This window comes from Hyperolius riggenbachi, chromosome 8 (assembly GCF_040937935.1).
Source record: "Hyperolius riggenbachi isolate aHypRig1 chromosome 8, aHypRig1.pri, whole genome shotgun sequence".
NCBI classification, from domain to species: Eukaryota; Metazoa; Chordata; class Amphibia; order Anura; family Hyperoliidae; genus Hyperolius; species Hyperolius riggenbachi.
In genome coordinates, this window is record NC_090653.1 from 195,653,259 (window position 1) to 195,678,711 (window position 25,453).

Sequence of the window (25,453 nt, forward strand, 5' to 3'; positions counted from 1 at the left end):
TGCCATTTCTCCCTCCCTCCCTTCTAATATGCCCCCCAGTGTCGTCGTCCCCCCCTCCCCGCCTGCAGAGTTAAATGCGCAGCGGAGCAGGCTGTCATTTAATCTTACTATTGCCGTGCATTTCAGCTGGTCTTCTCGGCTTCCTGCTTCCTGTGACGTCACAGGAAGCAGGATGCCGAGAAGACCAGCTGAAACGCACGGCGATAGTAAGATTAAATGACAGCCCGCTCCGCTGCGCATTTAACTCTGCAGGCAGGGGGGGATGACACTGGGGGGCACATTAGAAGGGAGGGAGGGAGAAATGGCGGCGGTCATCCACCCCGCATACGCATCCCATCCCCGGGGCTAGTGCCTCGATCAGTTTTTTTCCCCTCTCTGCCCAGCGGCCGGGACAGAAGGGGGGCAGCGCGGCATGGCGGGAGGGCCCCCCAAAAAGGGACAGTCCCGACGAAAACGGGGCTGTTGGGGACTATGAGCATCTGAATGCGAACAGCCATATTCAGGTCGAATTTCAGGTCAACCCACTGGTGCACGCAGGGGGTGGTTACCGATGCCCAAAATCTTCCCCTGCTGCAGAGCTGATTCTGGCTGCTATGGTCTTTTTTTTACTTTACATTTTCCCTTTAGTCCTCCTCTACCCCATCAGCCTTCACCCTAATCCCCCCCCCCCTTTCCCAGTTCCACAATGCAGAGGCAGGCAGGTGAATAGGGACTGTTTTTTCACAGCTTAATGACACTGTCCTCTCCAGCCGACAATAAATCTTTAGTTCCAGCTGGAGAGAGAGCGGAAGCAGAGGGAAGATGTCAGCTGGGGCTGTGTCAGCCATACAGAGGTGAGAGAGTGGAGGAGTAGAGTCAGCTCCAGGCACCAGGGCTGTTTAACACACAAACTGTCCAGGTTTGTGTGCACTGTGCAGGATGCTACTCATGTTTTCCCAGCACTCTGTCTATACTGCTTCCATTTAGGATACAGGCTCCGCCTCGCCCCCTATCTTTTCCCGGCTGCAAAGACCAATATGAAAGCGAGCTCATAGCTCTAGCTCTGGCTGCAGTGACATGCTGTGTGACTCCGACCTGCCCAGCAGCAGAGTGAGTACTCAGGAGAGACTGATGCCAGGGTTCAGATGTATGAGCTCCAGTTCTCACATGGCATCAGAGAGAAGGTGAGGGGTACAGATACTTGTGTGTTGTCCATTGCTGTGTTTCTGAAAGCTTCACTGGGACCTTGTAAAGTGTTGTACCCTCCTCCTCTTATTATGAGGTGTCACTAGTGTACAAGGCAGTCTGCTATTGCAGAGATCAGTTGTACTGAGCATTGTAATGAAGGCTGATATTTGTACTGTGTGAGGTCCTGACTTGTTTATGTAAGCTCACTTGTCTGTGGCTGCCAGGAGGATTCTAAGTAGAGTCATTTCTCCTGCCCCCTCCCCCAATTCTGGTAGTCTCCCTGTCTCTCTCTCTTTCCCCTATGTCACCTCTACAGGATCTGACTATATACACTGGCTAGATACACGGGGATCTGACTATATACAGGGAGATCTGGCTATATACACTGGCTATATATCATCAGAATCAGAATCATATTTATTTCGCCAAGTGCGGCAGTTGCCACACCCGGAATTGTTTGTGGTACACATTGGCAGAGGACATAGTGCGAGAACAACAACAAAAACAAAAACTAGCAAGTAGCAATACAAAAAAAAAATGCTTTGGGAAACAGATACAGGCATTGAAACGTAGTGCAAGTACATGTGCAATAATGAACAGACATAGAACAGGTATAGGTATATATAGGGAGATCTTGCTATATACACTGGCTATATACAAGGGGGATCTGGCTATATACCCTGGCTATATACAAGGGGATCTGGCTAAATACCCTGGCTATATACAAGGAAGATCTGACTTTATACACTGGCTATATACAAGGAAGATTTGGCTATATATGCTGGCTATATACAAGGGGGATCTGACTTTATACACTGGCTATATACAAGGAAGATCTGACTGTATACACTGGCTATATACTGTACAAGGGGGATCTGGCTATATACACTGGCTATATACAAGGGGGATCTGGCTATATACACTGGCTATATACAAGGGGGATCTGGCTATATACACTGGCTATATACAAGGGGGATCTGGCTATATACACTGGTTATATACAAGGGGGATCTGGCTATATACACTGGCTATATACAAATGGGATCTGGCTATATACACTGGCTATATACTGTACAAGGGGGATCTGGCTATATACACTGGCTATATACAAGGGGGATCAGGCTATATACATTGGCTATATACAAATGGGATCTGGCTATATACACTGGCTATATACAAGGGGGATCTGGCTATATGCACTGGTTATATACAAGGGGGATCTGACTATATACACTGGCTATATACAAGGGGGATCTGGCTATATACAGGGAGGATCTGGCTATATACAAGGAAGATCTGGCTGTATACACTGGCTATATACAAGGGGGATCTGGCTATATACAGGGAGGATCTGGCTATATGCAGGGGGATCTGACTATATACACTGGCTATATACAAGGGGGATCTGGCTATATACAGGGAGGATCTGGCAATATGCAGGGGGATCTGACTATATACACTGGCTATATACAAGGGGATCTGGCAAAATACAAGGGGGAGTGTACTGAACTGGGAGCCATCTGGCTATATACTATAAATGGTGATCATGTGGTTACCTATCCTAACTGGGGGGTCATCTAGCTACCTATACTGTAAATGGGGGGGCTCCTCTGGCTACCTGTTCGATAAATGGGGGGTCATTTGATCACCTATACTAAAGGTGGGGTAATTTGGTTATCCATAATAAAGGCGGGTTATCTGGATACCTAATCACTGTCACAGTCACATTATATATATTGTGGTGAAACACTACTGCATCATGTGTATTTTGTAGGGAAACATTGCACATTGTGTGTATTTAGTGGGCAAACGCATGCGCGGTAGGGTGCAGCTTGCCAAAGGAGACCTTTCAGGAATCCCCCCCCCCATGAAAATCCTGGGTTTGCCCCTGCAACCCAAACACCAATCCTAGGGAACACTGTGACCACTGCCACTGCTAAATATGCCTTCTTCGTCACTAAAGCCCCAGCAAAAGCACCTTTATAACTCCCACCATGACTTCCCATTCATCGACTAGTTGCACCAATGAGAATCCTGATCCTGATTCTCAGTTGTCCAATGAGATTATGATTCTCATTAGTCTATCATGTGTACAAATGCCAGGACTCCAATGAAGTAATGGAAAAGAAGAGCGGCAATGTCTTCCCCTCCTTAGTGTGTCCTTGATATTGCAAACCCAGCTACGACACTCTTCCATGGACTAATTCGGACTGGAATTGCTGGGTCTCCATAAAATCACATGAGGATACATTTTATACCCTGTTTGCATGTTTAACCTTGTGCTTGTTGTATAACCATTTGCTACCTTTCTGTCTGTCACCCCTTGTTTACAATGTATGTATCCCTATTTATTGTCCAGCACTGTGAAATATGTTGGCCCTTTATAAATAAATAAATAATAATATCAATAATAATAATTCAGTCAATAATGATCCAGCAATCCTAAACTAATTTTTTTTTCCTAATAGGCACACTTGTTCTAAACAGTATCATATTAAAATGAATACCATTGTGTAGTATTCCATGATTGGATAATGCAGTTTTCTTCCTTTGCTTGCTTGTCCAGTCAGGAAGCAGTTTTGGCAGATATCCACACCAAATTGTTTAAGGCTTCGGTACCTGGTAATAGTAAAATAAAACTCAATATATCTTGACAATATTTAAAAGTTGTGCTTCTTCTTTTTTTTTTAGTTGATACAATTTTAATTTCTTCATAACAGCTTAGATTTTTTTTTATCGCCCTTTCTGAAGTTCCATATATCCTAAAAAGTTGACCACACACCATAGAATTTTGTTTATTTCTTTTAAATTAAAGAATTGCAATTACAATTTTTTGCTTGATTGTAACATTTGAAAAAAAAAAAACCATAACAAAACATAATATAACATTTTCCCCAATTATGAAAACAATTATAATGGAAAACTCTGAGAAATTGACTTTGTCTATACATGGGGCTGCACGGTGGTGAAGTGGTTAGCACTCTTGCCTTGAAGTGCTGGATTCCCAGTTTGAATTCCATCCAGTATCTGTATGGCTTTCCCCTGGCCTGGGCACTCCGGTTTCCTCCCACATCCCAAAAACATACAGATAAGTTAATTGGCTTCCCCCTAAATTGGCCCTAGACTATGTTACATGCACTACATGATACATACATAGACATAAAGCTATGGTAGGGATTAGACTGTGAGCCCCTCTGAGGGACATTTAAGTGACAAGACAATATATACTCTGTACAGCGCTGCATAAGATGTCGGCGCTATATAAATACTAAATAATAATAATAATAATATACATCAAGAAATTGAAAATCTATAACATTCAATTTTCATGAAATATCTGAAAAATCCACCGCTCATGACCGTCTTAAATTAGGGAAAAAAAGGAATTTGATCAGATTTCTCAAACAAATTTAAAAAAAATTAAAAAAGGCTTTGATTTTTCTGTACAACTAATTGTTTTTTTTTGAATTGCCGTAAAATTTGATCACTGTATTGTATTGTGTGTGGACAACTCTTATGAGCAGTTTAAATATTATTATTGCCCTAGAGGCTTTTCAGGTTTATCCATGCAGGCAATTCATATCCTGGCTTTATGAGTGAGCAAGAAGTGTCAGTTTGCTTTCTCAAAATTTCAATGGTAAACATGGAATGGGCATGGACATCAGCTAAATTGCTTCCAGGAAGCACAGTAACTGTAACGATTGGTGTCAGCACGCAGAGAGAATCTGATTATTGGTGATCTGCAGTATCACCAAGAATGCAGATATATACCAGATTATTGATGATCTGCAGAATCACCGATAATACAGATATATTGCTAACCTCTGGACACCTATAGGTATATGAGTGTTTGGTGTAACAGTAATACTTTGAGTGATGCACCTGCTAAGCAGGCAATATAACAGTAAAGAGACACTGCTCTGGGAGCACAGGAACCTTCCAGCAGCCCGAGGCTCTCCAAGGGGAGGAGTCAGACTGGAGACAGGAAGGGCCAGAGAGTAAGTGACACCTAAAGGTGGATGTCACTATCTGATCTGGAGACTATCTCTTAAGGGGAGAGATAGCTCTCGAGGTCGGGCACGCCGGGTCGGCAACACACTGACAGATAAAGTACAAAGACAGAAGGCTGATTCGGTATCCAAGTCAAGCAGGGTCTTGCAACGGAATATCAGATATGCGAGGTACCGAATCAGACAGAGGAGTAGTCAGAAAAGCTATAAGTCATAACATATATCAAACAATGCCTATTCTGGGTGCGAGGTCCTTGGTCTCAGCACCCCGGAACTAGCTTGAGGTATAACACAGATGATAACACAGTTCCCTAAGATGGGTGTGAGGTCCTTGGTCTCTACACCCTGGAACTAGCTTGAGGTATAACACAGATGATAACACAGTTCCCTAAGCTGGGTGTGAGGTCCTTGGTCTCTACACCCTGGAACTAGGTTAAGCATAAACAGAATACAATACAAATAATTTGGCTAAGTGTGAATTCCCAGGTCCACCTGGTTCAAACACACTGAAGAATCTGACTAGGTCTGAGTGCTTCCACGTAGTGATCGCAACAGCAGACAACTTGCAAGTGACCAGCAGGAACTATATATGGAGTAGTGCTCTCCAGCACCACCCCTAATTGCTCAACCAATAGTATCCTGCTCTGGAGTCAGCTGATCGGCGTGGTCAGCTGACTCTTCCTGCTTAGTATAAGAATTCTGCCTCTCAGCGCGCGCGCGTGTATTCCTAAGCCTATGTGCACTAACAGACTCAGCCACACCAGACACACGCTTACGCATGCAAACCGCCGCACTGGACGCGGAATCAGCCGCCTGCTCAGTAGCACATGCGGCGGCTTTTCCGCGATCTCTCACAGTAACCCAATAATATTCCTTTAAACCATCAGCATGCAAGATAATTCTCACAATAGTTTTGACAGTACTTTTTTCATCTACTTTTTGGTACTTTTGAATTTGCAGTTCACTGAAATGTTATTTTAAACAGAATATGAAAAATAACTCTTAGGAGAAAACTCAGTAGTAAAGCAAGGCACACATCACCAGGTTAACGGATGGTACTCTACAGGGAGTAGGAATGGTGAAATGATAATTGGCAACTTTGTACACAGTTACATAGTTACATAGTTACATAGTTATTTTGGTTGAAAAAAGACATACGTCCATCGAGTTCAACCAGTACAAAGTACATCTCCAGCCCGTCCCCCACATACCCCTGTTGATCCAGAGGAAGGCAAAAAAACCCCACAAGGCATGGTCCAATTAGCCCCAAAAGGGAAAAATTCCTTCCTGACTCCAGATGGCAATCAGATAAAATCCCTGGATCAACATCATTAGGCATAACCTAGTAATTGTAGCCATGGATGTCTTTCAACGCAAGGAAAGCATCTAAGCCCCCTTTAAATGCAGGTATAGAGTTTGCCATAACGACTTCCTGTGGCAATGCATTCCACATCTTAATCACTCTTACTGTAAAGAACCCTTTCCTAAATAAATGGCTAAAACGTTTTTCCTCCATGCGCATCTCATGTCCTCTAGTCCTTTGAGAAGGCCTAGGGACAAAAAGCTCATCCGCCAAGCTATTATATTGCCCTCTGATGTATTTATACATGTTAATTAGATCTCCTCTAAGGCGTCTTTTCTCTAGACTAAATAAACCCAGTTTATCTAACCTTTCTTGGTAAGCGAGACCTTCCATCCCACGTATCAATTTTGTAGCTCGTCTCTGTACCAGCTCTAAAACTGCAATATCTTTTTTGTAATGTGGTGCCCAGAACTGAATTCCATATTCCAGATGTGGCCTTACTAGAGAGTTAAACAGGGGCAATATTATGCTAGCATCTCGAGTTTTTATTTCCCTTTTAATGCATCCCAAAATTTTGTTCGCTTTAGCTGCAGCGGCTTGGCATTGAGTATGATTATTTAACTTGTTGTCGATGAGTACTCCTAAGTCCTTCTCCAAGTTTGATGTTCCCAACTGTATCCCATTTATTTTGTATGGTGCTAGACCATTGGTACGACCAAAATGCATGACTTTACATTTGTCAACATTAAATTTCATCTGCCATGTATGTGCCCATATAGCCATCCTATCCAGATCCTATTGCAATATGACACTATCTTCCTGAGAGTTGATGATTCTGCACAATTTTGTATCATATGCAAAAATAGCAACATTGCTCACTACTGCATCTACTAGGTCATTAATAAATAAATTGAAGAGCACTGGACCCAGTACAGACCCCTGTGGGACCCCACTGCTAACAGTCTCCCATTTTGAGTACGATCCATTGACCACAACTCTTTGTTTTCTGTCCATTAGCCAGTTCCCTATCCATGCACACAAACTCTTCCCCAGTCCTTGCATCCTCAACTTTTGCACCAGACTTCTGTGGGGAACAGTGTCGAAGGCCTTTGCAAAGTCCAAGTATATCACATCTACAGCATTCCCAACATCCATATTAGCATTCACTACCTCATAAAAGCTGAGCATGTTAGTCAAACAGGACCTGTCTTTAGTAAACCCATGTTGATGCTGAGAAATAAGATTATTTTCTACTATGAAGTCATGTATAGTATCTCTTAGTAACCCCTCAAATAGTTTGCATACAACTGATGTTAAGCTTACAGGTCTATAATTTCCTGGATCAGATTTTTTGCCCTTCTTAACTAATGGGAAAACGTGGGCTGTACGCCAATCCATTGGGACTCTGCTAGTTGCAAGAGAGTCACAAAAGATAAGATAAAGGGGCTTAGCTATAACTGAACTTAATTCTCTTAGGACCCGAGGATGCATGCCATCCGGGCCAGGTGCCTTGTCTATTTTTAATTTATTTAGTCTTGCCTTTACTTCTTCCTGCGTTAAGTATTTAATATTACAGTTAGAAGATTGAGACTCTTCTGCCTCTGTAATTTGCAACAGTGCTGTTTCCTTTGTGAAGACAGAAGCAAAGAAAGCATTTAATAACTCTGCCTTACCTTGGACATCCACCATTGAGTTCCCACCCTCATCCTTTAGGATTCCTATACAGTCAACCTTTCTTTTTTTAGAGTTGATGTACTTGTAAAACTTTTTTGGGTTAGATTTGATATTGATTACATTTGGACTGATCTGGCTCCATGTCCACGGTGTTGCTACTGACAGACACTGTTTTATTGACCCAAAGAAGCCAGTAAGGCCCGTGAAAATGCGTTGTCGTTTGTGTCAAATAAAATACTTTCTATTAAGCCACTCCTCACATGAGGTGAGAACTTTTTTTTTTTATTCTCAATAGCATATAAGAGCTACTTAATCCTTGGGGCGCCTCCTTCCATCCAGTCTAGTAATTATACCATAGCTAGGGGTACTTCCCTGTGATATTATCCAAAGGTGTTTTTTTTTTTTTTTTTGCTTTTTTTTTTGGAGAGGGACCAACTACTCCAGGAGAAGAACAAAGACCTATCCATGTGGAGACAGAATTCTTAACATGCCTTTCATTGTGGTTGCCCTTAGCAACCCACTTTTGTAAGTAGCACTCTGCTTGTTTATTATCCCAGTGTCTTAAACTAATACTACACTATGTTGGCGCTCCTGTTTTTTCTGTTTGTTTTCTTTATCTTCTGGTACTGGAGTTTATCCATTGAGGGTCCCGCACTAGATATACAGACCACTGTTTGGACAACAAATTTCTTTGAAAAATCAAGGGCTATTAAGATGGGATGTTGACACAGGGCAGATTTGACCTTCTTGAATACCCTCTCAGCCTCCGGGTGCCACTTTTTCATGACGGACTTTTGGCTTTAGGTTGCAAGTGAGGAAAAATGGAGTTTAAATATTGTATAATACCTAACTATACCTAAGAATGCATGCGCTTATTTTTTTTTTTTTTTTTTTGAAAGTGGAAGAGGCCAGTTACACCTGAAATGCTCTTTTCTTTACAGGATGATGTATCTTAGAATTTACCTTACCAACTCCACCCTACGTTTTCAAATGGACGTTGCCATTGAGCTAAAAAAACTAGCTTTGCACTGTAGGGATAAGCACTGCTACTGTCACCAACCTTTAGCAGATTTCATCTTCACCTTTCACTACCCCTCCGCTTGACCACTTCCCCAGAAATGGGTTCCGTCCCTTTTCATCTGCCCTAACCACTCTTTTCAACCTCTCTGTCTCTACTGGAATATCCCCCTCCGCCTTCAAGAAGGCCATTGTCAGAAATCTGTCAGAAATCCAGATGGTGATGGTGGACAGACAGGTGGAGATTTTATCCAAATTGAGCGGGAAAAGATCATGGGTGTGGACATAGATTTTTGAACAGGGGTGCTCGGATACCCCTTTTCAAAATCCAGATTGTCCCAGATCCGGATACCCAGATATCCGGATCCAAATCGGATATCTGGATTCGAGCTTTTGGGTATCCGGATAGAATCGGATATCCGACCCCAGTATCCGGGATATCCGGGCAAATTCGGATATCTGGTTAGAAAAACCGGAAGTGGCCTTTAAATTGCTTTAAAAACGTTTTTTAGGTTAAATGAGGTATGTAGCATCACTATTTTTTACGCAGCAATTGTGTTTTGGGTTAAATATAGGTGGTATCAGCACAGCAGCAGTGGCCTGTGGCACACTGGCGGTGGGAGCAGCAAAGGCAGCAGGAGCAGGGTAATGCAGCAGCAGCAGGTGTAACGTCTGCCAGGAGCATGCCGGACGTGGCACTTTGCACTTTGCACGTGGCACTTTGCACTTTGCACATGGCACTTTGCACGTGGCACTTTGCACTTGGCACGTGGCACTTTGCACTTGGCACTTTGCACGTGGCACATGGCAATTGGCACGTGGCACTTTGCACGTGGCATGTGGTACTTTGCACGTGCCATGTGACATGTGCCAAGTGCCACGTGCAAAGTGCCACGTGCCACGTGCAAAGTGCCACGTGCAAAGTGCCACTTGACGTGGCACTTTGCATGTGGCACTTTGCATGTGGCACTTTGCATTTGACACGTGGCACTTTGCACGTAGCACGTGGCACTTTGCATTTGTTTGCACGTAGCATTTTGCACGTGGCACTTTGCACGTGGCACTTTGTACGTGTTTGCACATGGCACTTTGCACTTGGCACGTGGCACTTTGCACTTGGCACATGGCACATTGCACTTGGCACTTTGCACGTGGCACATGGCAATTGGCACGTGGCACTTTGCACGTGGCATGTGGTACTTTGCACGTGCCATGTGACATGTGCCAAGTGCCACGTGCAAAGTGCCACGTGCCACGTGCAAAGTGCCACTTGCAAAGTGCCACTTGACGTGGCACTTTGCATGTGGCACTTTGCATGTGGCACTTTGCATGTGGCACTTTGCATTTGACACGTGGCACTTTGCACGTAGCACGTGGCACTTTGCATGTGTTTGCACGTAGCATTTTGCACTTGGCACTTTGCATGTGGCATTTTGCACGTGTTTGCACGTGACACTTTGCACATGGCACTTTGCACGTGGCACTTTGCATGTGGCACTTTGCACGTGGCACTTTGCACATGCCATGTGACACGTGCCATGTGACACGTGCCAAGTGCCAGCTGCAACGTGCAAAGTGCCACATGCAAAGTGCCATGTGCAAAGTGCCACGTGCAAAGTGCAAAGTGCCACGTGAAACTTTGCACTTTGCATGAGGCACTTTGCACTTGGCACTTTGCATGTGGCACTTTGCATGTGTTTGCACAGGGCACTTTGCACATGGCACTTTGCACGTGGCACTTTGCACGTGGCACTTCGCACTTTGCACATGGCACTTTGCACGTGTTTGCAGGTGGCACTTGGCATGTGGCACTTTGCACGTGCCAAGTGCCATCTGCCACATGCAAAGTGTCACGTGCAAGGTGCCATGTGCCAAGTGCCACGTGCCAAGAGCAAAATGCCACATGCCAAGTGCCAAGAGCCATGTGCCAAGTGCCACATGCCGAGTGACAGACAGCAGAGGAGAGGACACTAACTGTCACACTGGCACTGCTCAGCAGCACAGCAGTTCTGTAGTAAGCTAACACAGTAGTACTACCAGGGGCGTCTCTCCCACCAGGCAAGTATAGGCGGTCGCCTGGGGCGCCATGAGGTGGTGAGGCGCCATGCGGTGGTGAGGCGCATTCCCCCGCCGCTGCTACTGTGACCATGTTTTTTTTTTTTTTTAAATATATATTATATTACCTCCCGACTCAGTCCCCGGTGCTCGGCAGGCTACCATGTGCTCAGCAGTGCCTCCACCTCCACTTCTCCCCAGCCAATAGAGCAATCAATACTGCTCTTCTCTGCCAGGCTCCTTCTTTAAAGCCGTGCCCCTTCTTCTCAGTAGCCACACAAGTAAAATGGCTAGAGACGCCCCTGAGTACTACTACTCTAACAACTACTAGCACTGACTGCAGTACTACAGTACTAACTACACAATTACACAGTGATGCTATTCCCTAATCCCTAACCTAACCTATACTGTAGCTAGCTAAGGCTAATAGCTGGCCAGCAGGCAGCAGCTGGCCTGGTCTGTGCACAGCACACACATAGACACATAGCAGCTGCCTGTAGCACTGGAGCACACACTCTGACTGTCACACAATGAAATCAAGCTAATTAGCGATTTAACAATAGTGTAGTGATAGTGAAGGGGTTAATCACTGAACAGCTTTAGGTTTATCACTGTATACACACTTGCTAGGCCAGCAGCACTGGAGCATGTCTCTCAGTGAGCATTCACAAGCAAGGGACGCTATTTCTCATCATGGCAGCCCTCCTTATTATACAGGGGGGCTGGCCAGTGTTCCTTTCTGTGATTGGGTGCCAGGGCTTAGGCTGGGAGCCCTCTGAGTGGCTCAATGAGGTCAGATGGAGCTGGCCAGGGTTCCCCTCTGTGATTGGTTGCTAGGGCTTCTGCTGGGAGCCCTCTGATTGGCTCAATGATGTGATCTCCTTAGTTACAGTATTCGAATCTGGATATCCGCCGGATATCTGCGGATATCCGGGTATGCGACCAAATATCCGCTGATTGCTATCCGGATTTGCATAGAAATATGAAATACGGAATCCAATTCGGATAGCTGAAAAAAGTTTGGATATCCGGGTTACCCGGATATCCGGAATCCGGATGAGCATCCCTGTTTTTGAAACACAACCTGGAAAAGACTAAACTCATGATTTTCCACCCTGTTCATCAAGCCCTCTCCCCAACATCTCCATTGCTATCAACAACTTATTTATCCATCTACCATGTCCATCAAGCCCACTGCCCTTGATTCAGCACTCTCTTTCACCCCCCACACCCTTTCTGGACTTACTGAGACCAAACTCTGATTCCTGCAATACATTATGAATGCAACTGCCAGGCTCATTCATTCCTCTTGCTGCTCCTCTTCATCTGCTCATCTGCAGAAGGTAAACAAATGTATATGTCAAAGGTAATTTGGTAGCAGGGCAATCCGAATGACGGCTCTCCCTGCTGCCGCAAAACTCCCCGGCGGTGTTAAATACTATTCTCCCTCTGAGTTGTAGCAACTTAGAGGGAGATGTAATTTGGGGTCCAGCAACCACCAGAGCCCTGAATTACCCTTACGCACCCCGTGCAGTATTACATTACTGCTAAAGGGCGCCTAGTTTCAGCGCTCAGCACTGAGCGTTGTGCGCCAAAACAACCTACTTCATTCACAAGTCCCTTCACTGGCTCACTGTTCGCCTCAGAATTCAATTTAAACTGCTCTGCTTGACATACAAATCCATTCACTACACCTTCCCTTCGTATATCTCAGATCTCACCCAGAGATACTTTCCAACCTGCTCTCAACACTCCCCCAACACGCTTCAGATGTCCACCACTCACATAATTTGCTCACTTGCATGGCTCCTGGACTTCTCCAGAGCAGCCCTTACTCCATTGAACTTGCTCCCTCCTCCATCAGGCTTGCATCAACCTTCATCTTCTTTCAGCACTCCTTAAAGCGGAATATAACCCTATAACCCTTTCAACTTTGCTCTAAAACATTATTTACAGTATATTATATGCAACCAGCATTTTTTTTTTTTACTAGACCAGCATTGGAAGGGTTACACAGAGCTTTAAAGTTCCTGGACAGAAGTGCAGATGCATCCGAAGCTGACATAGATACATTTTGTTTACATAAATGTATCTAAGTGTGGCATGTGACTCACTCTCTCTGACTGAGAAGGAGCTGGAGGACAGCCAAAGAGTGTGTAACATTTATCACTTGTTACATTCTATTTAGTTAAATGTATCTATCTGAACTTCTGCATATCTTTCCACGGAACTTTAAACCTCTGTGTTTAACCCCTTTCAATGCTGGTCTAGTAAAAAAAAAATGCTGGTTGCATATAATATGCTGTAAATAATGTTTTAGAGCAAAGTTGAAATGCAGGGTTATATTCCGCTTTAAAGACCCATCTGTTCACCACTGCTTACTCGTGATCTTCATAGCTCCAGCCACTTCCCTTGGACATACAACCCATCCCCTCTTGTGTCCCCCTCTCCTTACTCTTAGATTAAGCCTCCTCTCCCTGTGCTCTTCTCCACCACCGTATGGACTCATTGACTCATCTGCTATATTTATCTCTACATCATAATCACTGTACCACTTATTGTTACATCACTATTTTGTGTACCATTGTTAAACGCTGTAATGCTACTGTGTAACATTGTTTAATGTTGTAGTATCACTATCTATTGTACAGCACTGCATAATACATTAGCGCTTAATAAAGAAGAAAAGTTTAATACCAATGCTTGTGGGACCTCCCATATTGCACATAGTAGTGCAGACAGTGGATGGTCCCAGTGTTTTCTATCTTATTGTATCACCTGTTTGAGCATTATTGTCAGTGTTTTGTTGAAATTAGTTTGGCAAGACCATCGGTCTGGGGATGATAGACAGATGTGCACAGCTGATTTATTTGAAACACTCTGCACACATCCGCCATCACTGTTGACATACCGTATTTTTTGCACCATAAAACGCTCTGGACCATAAGACACACCTAGGTTTAGAGGACAAAAACCAAGGTTAAAAAAAATTAATCCTGGTGCGTCCATGGTGCAGGGACATATTGTGGATCTTCTCTCCTCAATCACCTCGAATTATTTCCCCCTTGTATCCTTCATCTGTTCCCCTGTGTCCTCCTCTGCCCCCTTGTGCCTTTCTGTCTCTCTGTGCCTCTTCTGTCCCCCCTACCTCTTCTGTCCCCCAGTGCCTTTTCTATCCCTCTGCATCCTCCACGCCCCCAGTGCCTCTTTTGTCCCCCTGTGCCTCTCTTGTCCCCGTGTCCTCTGTGTCCTCATGCTTCTTTTGTCCCCTTATGTCCTACGTGTCCCCCGTGCCTCTCTTGTCCCATGTCTACCAGTGTCTCTTCTGTCCCCCTGTATCTGTACCCTGTGTCTCTTTTGTCCCCTCATGCCTCCCCTGTCCCTGGTGCCTCTCTTGTTCCCCTGTGTCCCCATGCCCATGCTGTGTCCCCTGGTGTCTCTCTTGTCCCTGTGTCCAAGTGCCTCTTTTGTCCCCCCGTGTCCCTCTGTGTCTCTCTTGTCCCCCTGCGTCCCCCGGTGTCTCTCTTGTCCTCCTGTGTTTCCCGGTGCCTCTCTTGTCCTCGTGTTCAGCCCCCAGTATGTGACATACTTACTAAGATAGGCTGTGAGGTGATAGTTTTTTAGTTGTCGGAAAGAACTTCCAGAGTTCAACCACACAGTTGCTGTCACAGACCTGGAAAACCAAGCGGGGACGGTTAATTTCCCACCTGCTCTGACAGTGGTTGCAAGGATTTGCAACCCACCTTTGTGAGTATATATATCTTCAGCAATTTGCTTTTCTCAATCTTACACGATTCTGCACCACCTAGTCTCCTTTTGTCTTTTAGATGAGCCTGGGGTTCATCGACATAAGCTATCCAAGGTTACTGTATTTTATTGTAGACCTTAACAATTTTTACATTCACTTATGTTGCAAAATTACATTTTATACCAATAAAGGCATGTTCTCACTTAATGATATTTTAGCAAAACTAGCAATTGTGTGTGTTGAAGTTAGCATTCAGTTTAGAGGCGATGGGGGTGAAGTCCCTGGAAGTGAGAGATCCCGGGCTTGCCCGCATTTCCCTCTAGGTATCGCATGGTGATTTAGGGGCCCCTGACCAGTGAGAGAGACTGGGGCCCCTGGCTGTTGTGCGACCCAGTGTTTGTGATTTTAAATTTCTCTTTTTGCAGCTTCCAAGATGCGGTTGACAGGTGAGTGGTTAGGGAGGGGACTGTGTAGGAGATGCCTACACGCGGCGGTCCCTGTAAAAGATGTAATCAGCGATTATGTCCAACCGAGCCTCCCACCTGAATGCTAATTTATGCAATTCCTGCTAGATTTGGTATGGCAGACAAAGGGTGTATGACCGTACACCTGATTGGCCGACTGGCGCCTGCTGACCAGATAAAGGTAGGAAATTGCTTGAACTGGTAGTGAGCAATTGTGTGTGTTGCAGTTAGCATTCAGTTTAGAGGTGATGGGGGTGAAGTCCCTGGAAGTGAGAGATCCAGGGCTCGCCCACATTTCCCTCTAGGTATCGCATGATGGTTTAGGGCCCCTGGCCAGTGAGAGAGACTGGGGGCCCTGGCTGTCGTGCGAACTAGTGTTTGTGATATTAACAAAACTGCCAGTTGAATGCCTAGCAAATTGTATTACTCTTACATTATAACCCTTTAACAGTGTTGCTTGCAAATTTTTGCCAAACTAATTTTTGCATTGAAAATGCTATTTTCGATTTTTGAGAACATTTTTGCAAAAATAGCTTGCATTTTCACAAAAATGTGAAAAAATGTATATTTTATTGTGAAAAGCACAAAATCCCAGAACAACAATATTTTTACCACAGAATGTTTCACCTTGAAATTTTGCAAAAAGCGTGAAAAATAACAAAACTTATTTTCAATGGCATTTTTCTATTGAATATTGAATTTAACATTATCTTTGCAAAAATTAATGAGAAAAGAATTTTGGCATTTTCGCTCATCACGGTTTGTTAAGAAACTACTTACCTGAAGCCTTTTATAGGGTACTGTTTGCATATTGAACATTTTGTTTGGTGTTTAACTGTCTCTGCCAATGTCACACGATGTAAAACAGGGAGCCAAACCAAAGACTGTGGCTCCAGACTTCCCCATTCCAGGAACTGAGATAACTCCAACACTGATTCACCACCAGCCTACCAAACAGAATGGACATACAAACATTTTATATATTATTAAATATGCAGTTTCATTTAAGCAATCACTTATAGCATTGAACCTACTTGACAGTTCTGCCATGAAAATATATTTAATCAAAAAAGATTTACAAATATATAATGCAAAAAGTAAAGGCAGCTAAAAATATAGGGCTAATAAAACAAGGAGTAGGAGCCTTGGCTGAGGAAGATTAAACTAAATGAGATATTAAATGTATACTTTGCACCAGTCTCTACAAAAGAAAAACTTATGGGCTTGATTCACAAAAGAGTACTAACTGTTAGCACGGCCGTTTTCGCACAAAAATTCATGTTTGCGTGCAAAAACGTTTAATTGCACGCAAAAATTTGCGAGCGCGCGCAAATGCGAAAATTTGCGCAAAAACGGCCGTGCTAACAGTTAGCACTCTTTTGTGAATCAAACCCTTTGTCTACTAAACTGACTGGCCTAACTGACCACATTCATTATTAATTGGCACCTGGCCTAGATGACATCCCTTCCTCAAGTATTAAAGAGAGTCTGAAGCGAGAATAAATCTCGCTTCAGACCTCATAGATAGCAGGGGCACGTGTGCCCCTGCTAAACCGCCGCTATTGCGCCGCTAAACGGGGGTTCCTTCACCCCCAAATCCCATTGTTTCAGCGGGGGAGCGCTTCCTGGTTGGGGCCTCCAGGAGCGACCAAGTCTGTGACCAAGTGTCGCAGTGGGGGGTTTGGGGGTGAAGGGACCCCCGTTTAGCGGCGCTATAGTGGCGGTTTAGCAGGGGTGCACGTGCCCCTGCTAACTATGAGCTCTGAAGCGAGATTTATTCTCGCTTCAGAGTCTCTTTAAAAGAGTTGATGTCAGTTATAGATATGCCCTTTTATCTTATATTCTGTGACTCTTTTTCAAACGAATCAATTCCATATGGGTGGCATTAATTTGAAAAGGGCGCCTGACATCGCCAATATTACGGCTCTAAAAGGGTACTGGATATAGCTGAGATTTTTTTTCGGCTATACAAGGGAGCTGGATATAGTTGAGATTTGTTTTGGGCTACAAAAGGGAGCTGGATATAGCTGAGAAAAGTAATATAGCTGAGAAAAGTGATTACTATGACCTAACTTCTTTCTATTCTCACACAGAACCCCCTGCTGGTGGTGCCTAACCCTAAGACCCCCCTGGTGGAGCCTAACACTAAGATGGCCCACCTCCCTGCCCTCTGCCCCCACATAGCAAATCACAATCTTTTAAGGCCTAAACAAACTAACATCCGTGTATCCACTTTTCATGCATTTCCATGGCTGGGAGCGTTGTGCGTGTGCTCAGTTCATTAAGACTGTAACTGTGCTTGCACAGAATGTTCCCTGCTCCAGCGACCCAGAACAATGCATATGCAGTGACCCGGAACCCAGCTGGATTGTGCAGACTTCACAGGAGCACAACGGGACAGGAAGGGTATTGAGGGAGCTGACGGATTACAGGGGCTGGAAAGAGCCCTAGATAAGTAAAAATCATTTTCTCCTGTTTGTCTCAGGTTTACTTTATTCACTACCTGATTAAGGTAACTCCTGGATGAGGCTTCCGACACCTCTCACCACATTAATAGACAGCCAGAAGGACAGGCATATACTGCAGCTGGGGCCTGTGTGTAGCACTGCTTACCGGGCCCCAGATTCACTTGGGCCCCATACAGCAGTCCCCCCTGTGATGCCCTGAAGGCGGCCCCAACATATTGTTTGAATTGTGCATTATTTAAATTACATACATATTTCTTGAACATGACCCTGATCATAACTGAGGTTTCACTGCATTGATATAAATACAGAACATTTAGTTATCTTTCATCCACCTTGAAAACATCTTGAAAGATGTTAAAGGGCATCACAATATGCACATAAAGCAGGTTGCCATTGTTTAGGTTACCTAAATTGGGTTTAGGTAAAGCACTATATGCAATACAATTGCTTATAATTATCAGTAGGGGATATTCCATTAAACATAGTATTCTATTTTCTGGCTTTTTAACCCAGGAAAATCTTCTCAAAATTTGGGGGTCAAATAAGCTGAGTATCATTTTATAGGGCGGGTGCCGAGACAGACTGGAGAGTCTGTGGTTACTGCATATGGTGGGGGGACCTCTTAAACGTCTGCATCCTCGCTGTATGGGACGACCATATGAAAGCAGCAAGGGCTGTGCTGTACAAATATGGTAGAAGAAAATCCACTCACCAGGATTCATGGAAAGAAGTGACTTAACACGGTCCCGATGACGAGGTGAGGGGGGCACCTCACTGGGAATGTGTAAGTGAAGGGTGGAGCAAGCTGCAGGCGTCTGGGATGCCCGGGGTATGGAAAAAACGAGATAGAGCGGCGATGTGCCCAGAAAAACGTGGTTCTTTCATCTGTATGGCCCTCCCTTGTATCCAATTACCGAACCTCCTTCTCTGCCTCTCAGATCTCGCTGAAGAGGCACAGGCGTGCATGTGCAAGATCTGAGAGGCAGAGAAGGTGGTGATAGTATACAAGGGCGGGCCAGACGGGGGAAAGAGGCGTGTTTGCGCTACAGATCTGATAGTAGAGATGGCCCGAACGTTCTGCCCAGTGGGTATTTCGCGTGGATATCAGCTACCTGCGCCCGCGGTGGGTAGCGATTACATGGTGCATTCGACCCGCCCCCTATACCTCGTCGTTGGGCTAAACATTGACCCTCTCCATCACAGTCAGCAGACACATGGCAGCCAATCAGGCTGCACTCACCCACGGACCCCCCGCCCCGCCTATAAAAACGTTGCAGCATCGGCCATGTTCTCACTCTGCTGATACTGCTGTTAGTGAGAGAAAAGGAGAGGTTGCTGGAGAGATAGGGAAAGCATTAGTTAGTGTGAGAAAACGCAGAAAAGCCGCCGCGTGTACTGACAGCAAGGCAACTGATTCCGCGTCCAACGCGGCGGTCTGCACGCGGAAGCGTGCATCTTGTGACATGGCAGAACGCGGAAAAGTCGCCGCATGTACTGACAGCAAGGCGGCTGGTTCCGCGTCCAGCGCGGCGGTTTGCACGCAGCAGCGTGCAGCTAGTGTGGCTGAGCCTGTTAGTTCACACAGGTTTAGGAATACGCGCGCGCTGAAAGGCAGAACTTTTATGATGGCCAAGGCGGGATCAGCTGACCAGGCCGGTCAGCTGACCTCAGAGCTGGTAACCATTGGTTGATCACTTCAGGGTGGCGCCAGAGAGCAATGCGCTATATATGGATACTGCTGGCCACTCTCAAGTTGTCTGCCGTTGCGATCACTACTTGGAAGTCCTCAGACCTTAGTCAGATCCAACAGTGTGTTTGAACCAGGAGGACCTGGGAATTCACACTGAGCCAGATTACTTGTGTTATTATTCTGTTATGCTTCAGACTAGTTCCAGGGTGTAGAGACCCCGGACCTCACACCCAAGACTAGGGAACTTGTATTATCCTTCTATTATACTTCAGACTAGTTCCAGGGTGTAGAGACCACGGACCTCACATCCAAGACTAGGGAACTTGCATTATCATTCTGTTATACTTCAGACTAGTTCCAGGGTGTAGAGACCACGGACCTCACACCCAAGACTAGGCATTGTTTATTATTTGTTATGACCTATTGCTTTCCTGACTATTCCTCTGCTTTCTGATTCGGTACCACGCATATCTGATATCACGTTGCCAAACCCTGCCTGACTTGGATACCGAATCAGCCTTCTGTCTTTGTACTTTATCTGTCTGTGTGTTGCCGACCTGGCTTGCCCGACCTCAAGAGCTATCTCTCTCCACTTAAGAGATAGTCTCCAAGATCAGTCAGTGACATCCACCTTCAGGTGTCACTCACTCTCTGGTCCTTCCTACCTGCAGCCTGACTCCACCCCTTGGAGAGTCTCAGGCTGCTGGAAGGTTTCTGTACCCTCCATAGCAGTATCTTCTGTACTGCTTAGGGTCACCTGTTCATCAGGTGGTATATATATCTAGAGGTGTCCAGAGGTTAGCGCTATATCTGTATTATTGGTGATTCTGCAGATCATCCATAATCAGGTATAGATCTGTATTCTTGGTGATACTGCAGATCACCAATAATCAGATTCTCTCTGTGTGTTGACACCGATCGTTACAGTTAGGCTTTTGTTAGCTTGCTCCTCGCTGAAATTTGTTGCTGAAAGCACCCCAAAACAGCTCTTTTGAGGGCTAATGTTCTTCTGATGTGGTTTTTTTTTTTGTGTGTGTGTGTGTGACACTGACACTGCATAGATGCAGCCCTGTCACAGCTGTGCCCTTGCTTGCTGACACACTGTATTAGATCTGTGCATTTCTTCCCACTCTATTTGTTTGATTTAACTTACTAAAGCATAGCTCTCTCTGTGGATGACACTGCATAGATACAGCCCGCAGACAGTTTCTGCCTGCTTGGTATTTGTAGTCCCACTGTCTGACAGCACGCTGTATTAGACAAGTGGCACAGTGCATATCTTTCCACTGCATCTGTGCGACTGCACACTGTATTAAAACAGTGCATATCTTTCCACTGCATCTGTGTGACTGCACACTGTATTAGAGCAGTACAAATCTTTCCACTGCATCTGTGTGACTGCACACTGTATTAGAGAAGTGCATATGTTTCCACTGCAACTGTGTGACTGCACACTGTATTAGAGCAGTGCATATCTTTCCACTACATCTGTGTGACTGCACACTGTATTAGAGAAGTGCATATGTTTCCACTGCAACTGTGTGACTGCACACTGTATTAGAGCAGTGCATATCTTTCCACTGCATCTGTGTGACTGCACACTGTATTAGAGCAGTGCATATCTTTCCACTGCATCTGTATGCCTGCACACTGTATTAGAGCTGTTTGTGGTGCGTTACACAGTGAGTTTGGTCTGTCAGTGTGAAGCAATACACTACTTACACTACCTAATATGTATACATATACCTGACATGTATACACTACCTGACATGTATACACACGCAAGATGTTTTCAAGCACTTTATGCCTCCAATTTTGGAATGTAATGTGATTTCTGCCCTTTCGGGATTATAACCCTGCTCTGTGTCAAATCCGTAATTTTCCCACAGACTTTTGGCGTGTATCCCACTCTGCCATGCCCCCTTCCAGGTGTTAGACCCCTTGAAACATCTTTTCCATCACTTTTGTGGCCAGAAAAAGTGTTTGTAGTTTAAAAGTTCACCTGCCCATTGAAGTCTATTGTGGTTCGCCGAGTTCGCTGACTTTTGTGGAAGTTCGCGAACCCAAAATCTGAGGTTCAAGCCATCTCTATGTGATAGTCTTGGAGACAGGGATAGCTGACCATTCCAAGCAGGCTTTGTATACAACAACCAGGCAATTGCCGGTAAGGTACACTACTTGCCATGATTGGCTGGTTGTTGTATACTGGGTACCACATACAGTACAGCACCAGTATCTGTACCTGTTTATAAAGTATAGCACCACTACATACAGTACAGTATACAAATGTCCAACAGTCAAGAGGGGTAGTCTTATACGTCCAGTTGACTTCTACACCGGAAAATACGGTATTTATGTTTTCTAACATCTATAGGGTAGCACATACTGCTTTAATACTTTAGTGGAGTGCATGAAATAGAGGCGTGCATGAGAAAAATGGAACTGGGGTGAAACAGAAATTTTAATAAACAATAAAGATAATTTTCAACTGGGCGCAAAGTGAAGCCTAAAATATGTAAATGATAAGTATCTTTTTAAAACAGATGGGAAATGAAAAGGAAAATATATTTACTTTAAAAACTATTTCATTATTCAAAAATACAGTTTACCCTAACCCTACTCTCAGACAAAACCCTCCCCTGATGGTGCCTAACCTTAATCCCCCCCCCCCATGGTGTCTAAACCTAATACCCTCCTGGTGGTGCCAAACCTTAATACCACCCCCTTGTGGTGCCTAATCCTAACCCCCACCTCCCTTTCCAGGGTGCCTAACCTTAATCCCCCATGGTGCCCACTCTTTGCCGCATTTCATGTTATACATATATGTTAGTTTGAACTGATATTACCAAATTTACTGATCTAACAGATTTAAGTGGTATAACCAAATTAACTGATATAAACAAATTTAGTCACCTGCTGATATAACTGATCTTGTAGCCACATTTATATAGCCGGAAAAAAATCTCAGCGATATCCAGCACCCTTTTATAGCCGAAAAAAATATCTCAGCTTTATACAGCACCCTTTCATTGCCCCCCCCCCCCCCCCAAATCTCGGCTATATCCAGTGTCCTTTTATTGCCCCCCCAAAAAAATCTGGGCTATAAAAGGGCATCCTTCTATAGGCAAACAAAATTCTTGTTTATAAAAGAGCATCCTTTTATCGCCGAAAAAAAACAAAACCCTTGAGCGCCCTTTCCACCACCCTATTGCTGACATTGGCAGCAAATAACATTGAAGTCTAAAGAGGTGCCCTTTTTACACGGATGGCTCAGGCGCCCTTTTCAACTGATACAAACTGGCATACAACTACTGTTTTCCAATTCTTCAGAAAAATGAATCAGAGCTGGTAAACTATTGACTTGTAAGATCAATATCAGTTGTGTGTAAACTATTTGACAAAACTATTTGATAATATCCTAAGAGATGCAATACAAAATGGTCTTGCACAATATAATGTCATTTTTTTTTTTTAATACAAATTTTATTTTGCAAAAAGTCAGCATACAAACTTCTTATCAGAGAACATATACATAACAAGGACACTCAGGTTATTTAGACATCAATGTGCTTAAACATGTATACAAACATTAGTTGTGCAACTTGTTAGATATACTGTAGTAACAATAACCTTCATCTATTTTAAGCGGTCCATCAACTCTTTTGCCTTTTCATAATAAACAAAATTAAGCAACAAGTAAACTTTATCTTGATTTAAAAAACACAGGTCTGTTCCATGTAGCCTGGTACTATCTAGTGGCTAACATGAATTGCCAAAAGAAATGTCACTTCTCAGATTCCTCACATTTTGCGCTCGGTTATATACACTTATACCTGAAAAAATCTTAGTCATGGGGTGCACTTCTCATACAGTGCTGCCCATAATTATTCATACCCCTGGAAAATTTTGAACTAAAGTTACTCTTATTCAATCAGCAAGTAATTTGTTGATGGAAAATGACATAGGTGTCTCCCAAAAGATAATAAGACGAAGTACAAGAGGCATTATTGTGTGTGTGTGGGGGGGGGGGGGAAACATTTCTCAGCCTTTATTTACATTTGAGCAAAAAGGGTCGAGTTTAAAATTATTCATGCCCTTCTCAATAAACAATAGAAAAGCCTTTATTGGGTAATACAGCAATCAAAGTCTTCCTATAATTGCAGACCAATGTTTTGCATGTCTCCACAGGTGTTTTTACCCATTCATCCTTTGCAATGAGCTCCAAATCTTTCAGGTTAGTGGGTCTTCTTGCCATCAAGAGAATCCTCATGTATTGCTTTTTTTCCATGGTGCCGTTTACTGTGATAAGGTTCCCTGGTCCATTGGCTGAAAAACTCCCCCAAAGCATTAGATTTCCACCACCATGTTTGACATTGGGGATTGTGTTCTTTGGGTTAAAGGATTTTCCTTTTTTACAACAAACATCATTGTGACCAAACAATTCAAGGCCAAGCAAGCTTTTGAGTGCCTTATCTCGAGAAGCGTTGTCCTCCTTGGTCTGCATTTGTGAAACCCACCAGTGTGTCTGCTGGATTGTCTGCCTTGAGACATTGCCACCAGCAGAGCCCAGATTCACCAGGATGGCCTTGGTGGTGATCCTTGGATTCTTTTTCACCTCTCTCACTATCCTCCTGGCCAGCACAGGTGTCACTTTTGGCTTCCGACCACATCCTCTGAGATCTTCCACAGTGCGGAACATTTTGTATTTTTTAATAATACTTTGCACTGTAGCCACTGGAACTTGAAAACATTTAGAAATGGCCTTGTAGCCCTTTCCTGACTTGTGATCAGCCACAATGCACAGCTGAAAGTCCTCACTGAACTCCTTTGTCTCAGCCATGACTGTCCACAAACCAACTGCAGAGAACGGCTGTTTTTCACCTGTTCAGTTGATTAAAACAGCTGTTCCCAATTAATCAGGGTAATTAGGATGTTTTAGAACAGTGTGGACTATTTGGAATGATATAGAACTTTGGATTTTCCCAGAGACTGACAGTTTTTTAAGGATATGAATAATTTTGAACTGGACAATCTTTGCTGAAATGTAAATAAAAGATGAGAAATGTTTTAATTTTCCTATAATAATGCCTCTTGTACATCGTGTTATTATCTTTTGGGAGAAACCCATGTCATTTATCGTCAAAAAAATTACTTGCTGGTTAAATAAAAGTAACTTCAAGTCAAAATTTGTCAGAGGCATGAATAATTATGGGCAGCACTGTACAATCTGAATATTCATCAGAATATTCATATTCTCTCCATGGGAACTTAATGGCCTGACATTTTTCAAGCTGATCGTGGACTAGGAGGATAACTTCCAAAAAAGCAAGTTAGGTAGTGCACACCTATAATTAAACTCTAGCAGCAAGAAAGCAGTTAAATAATCGGGTGCAGTGTTATAAGTCTGAATCCATATATATACAATAGGACACGCACACCAAGCAGTTTTAGAATGCGAGAAAAAATTGTATTGATATCTAGAAGAAGTATCAATAGAATACAAGTATTGGCCTGACATCAGTTCCAAGTAGACAAAAATATATACAGCATATACCTATGTACACATAATGTATCAAAAGCATACAGCATATATGGTACAAAGAACTGAATGGCTACACAATATAGTAAACCACATTACATGGAGTATCATAGCAGCAAATAATCCCACAGTGTGTGCAGCATTAAGCAGGTTATTGCGTAGCCAAAGTCCATCAGTAGGGGGAGGAAAAAACAGCCCAATCCAAAGCGTAATGCAATAGTAGCAGGAAGCATACAAAGTCAATTCAGCAGTCAAACAGAATGAGAGGAGGTGCTGACACCCTCTTATTACCCAGTCAGGGGGCTATATGCAATTCAC

At 43.9% G+C, this 25,453-nt stretch overlaps 1 protein-coding gene across 3 annotated transcripts in view; it reads right to left on the reverse strand.

Annotated features, from left to right (window-relative positions):
• The window catches only part of DRP2 (dystrophin related protein 2), a 697,048-nt gene that overhangs the window by 320,094 nt on the left and 351,501 nt on the right, over positions 1-25,453 (reverse strand). For all 3 annotated transcript variants that reach the window (XM_068248074.1, XM_068248073.1, XM_068248072.1), the window contains exons 14-15: positions 16,219-16,385; positions 3,675-3,786 (exon numbers count right to left, since the gene is read on the reverse strand). In XM_068248074.1, the coding sequence (XP_068104175.1) occupies positions 3,675-3,786; positions 16,219-16,385 (279 nt within the window). The remainder of the gene's footprint in view (positions 1-3,674; positions 3,787-16,218; positions 16,386-25,453) is intronic.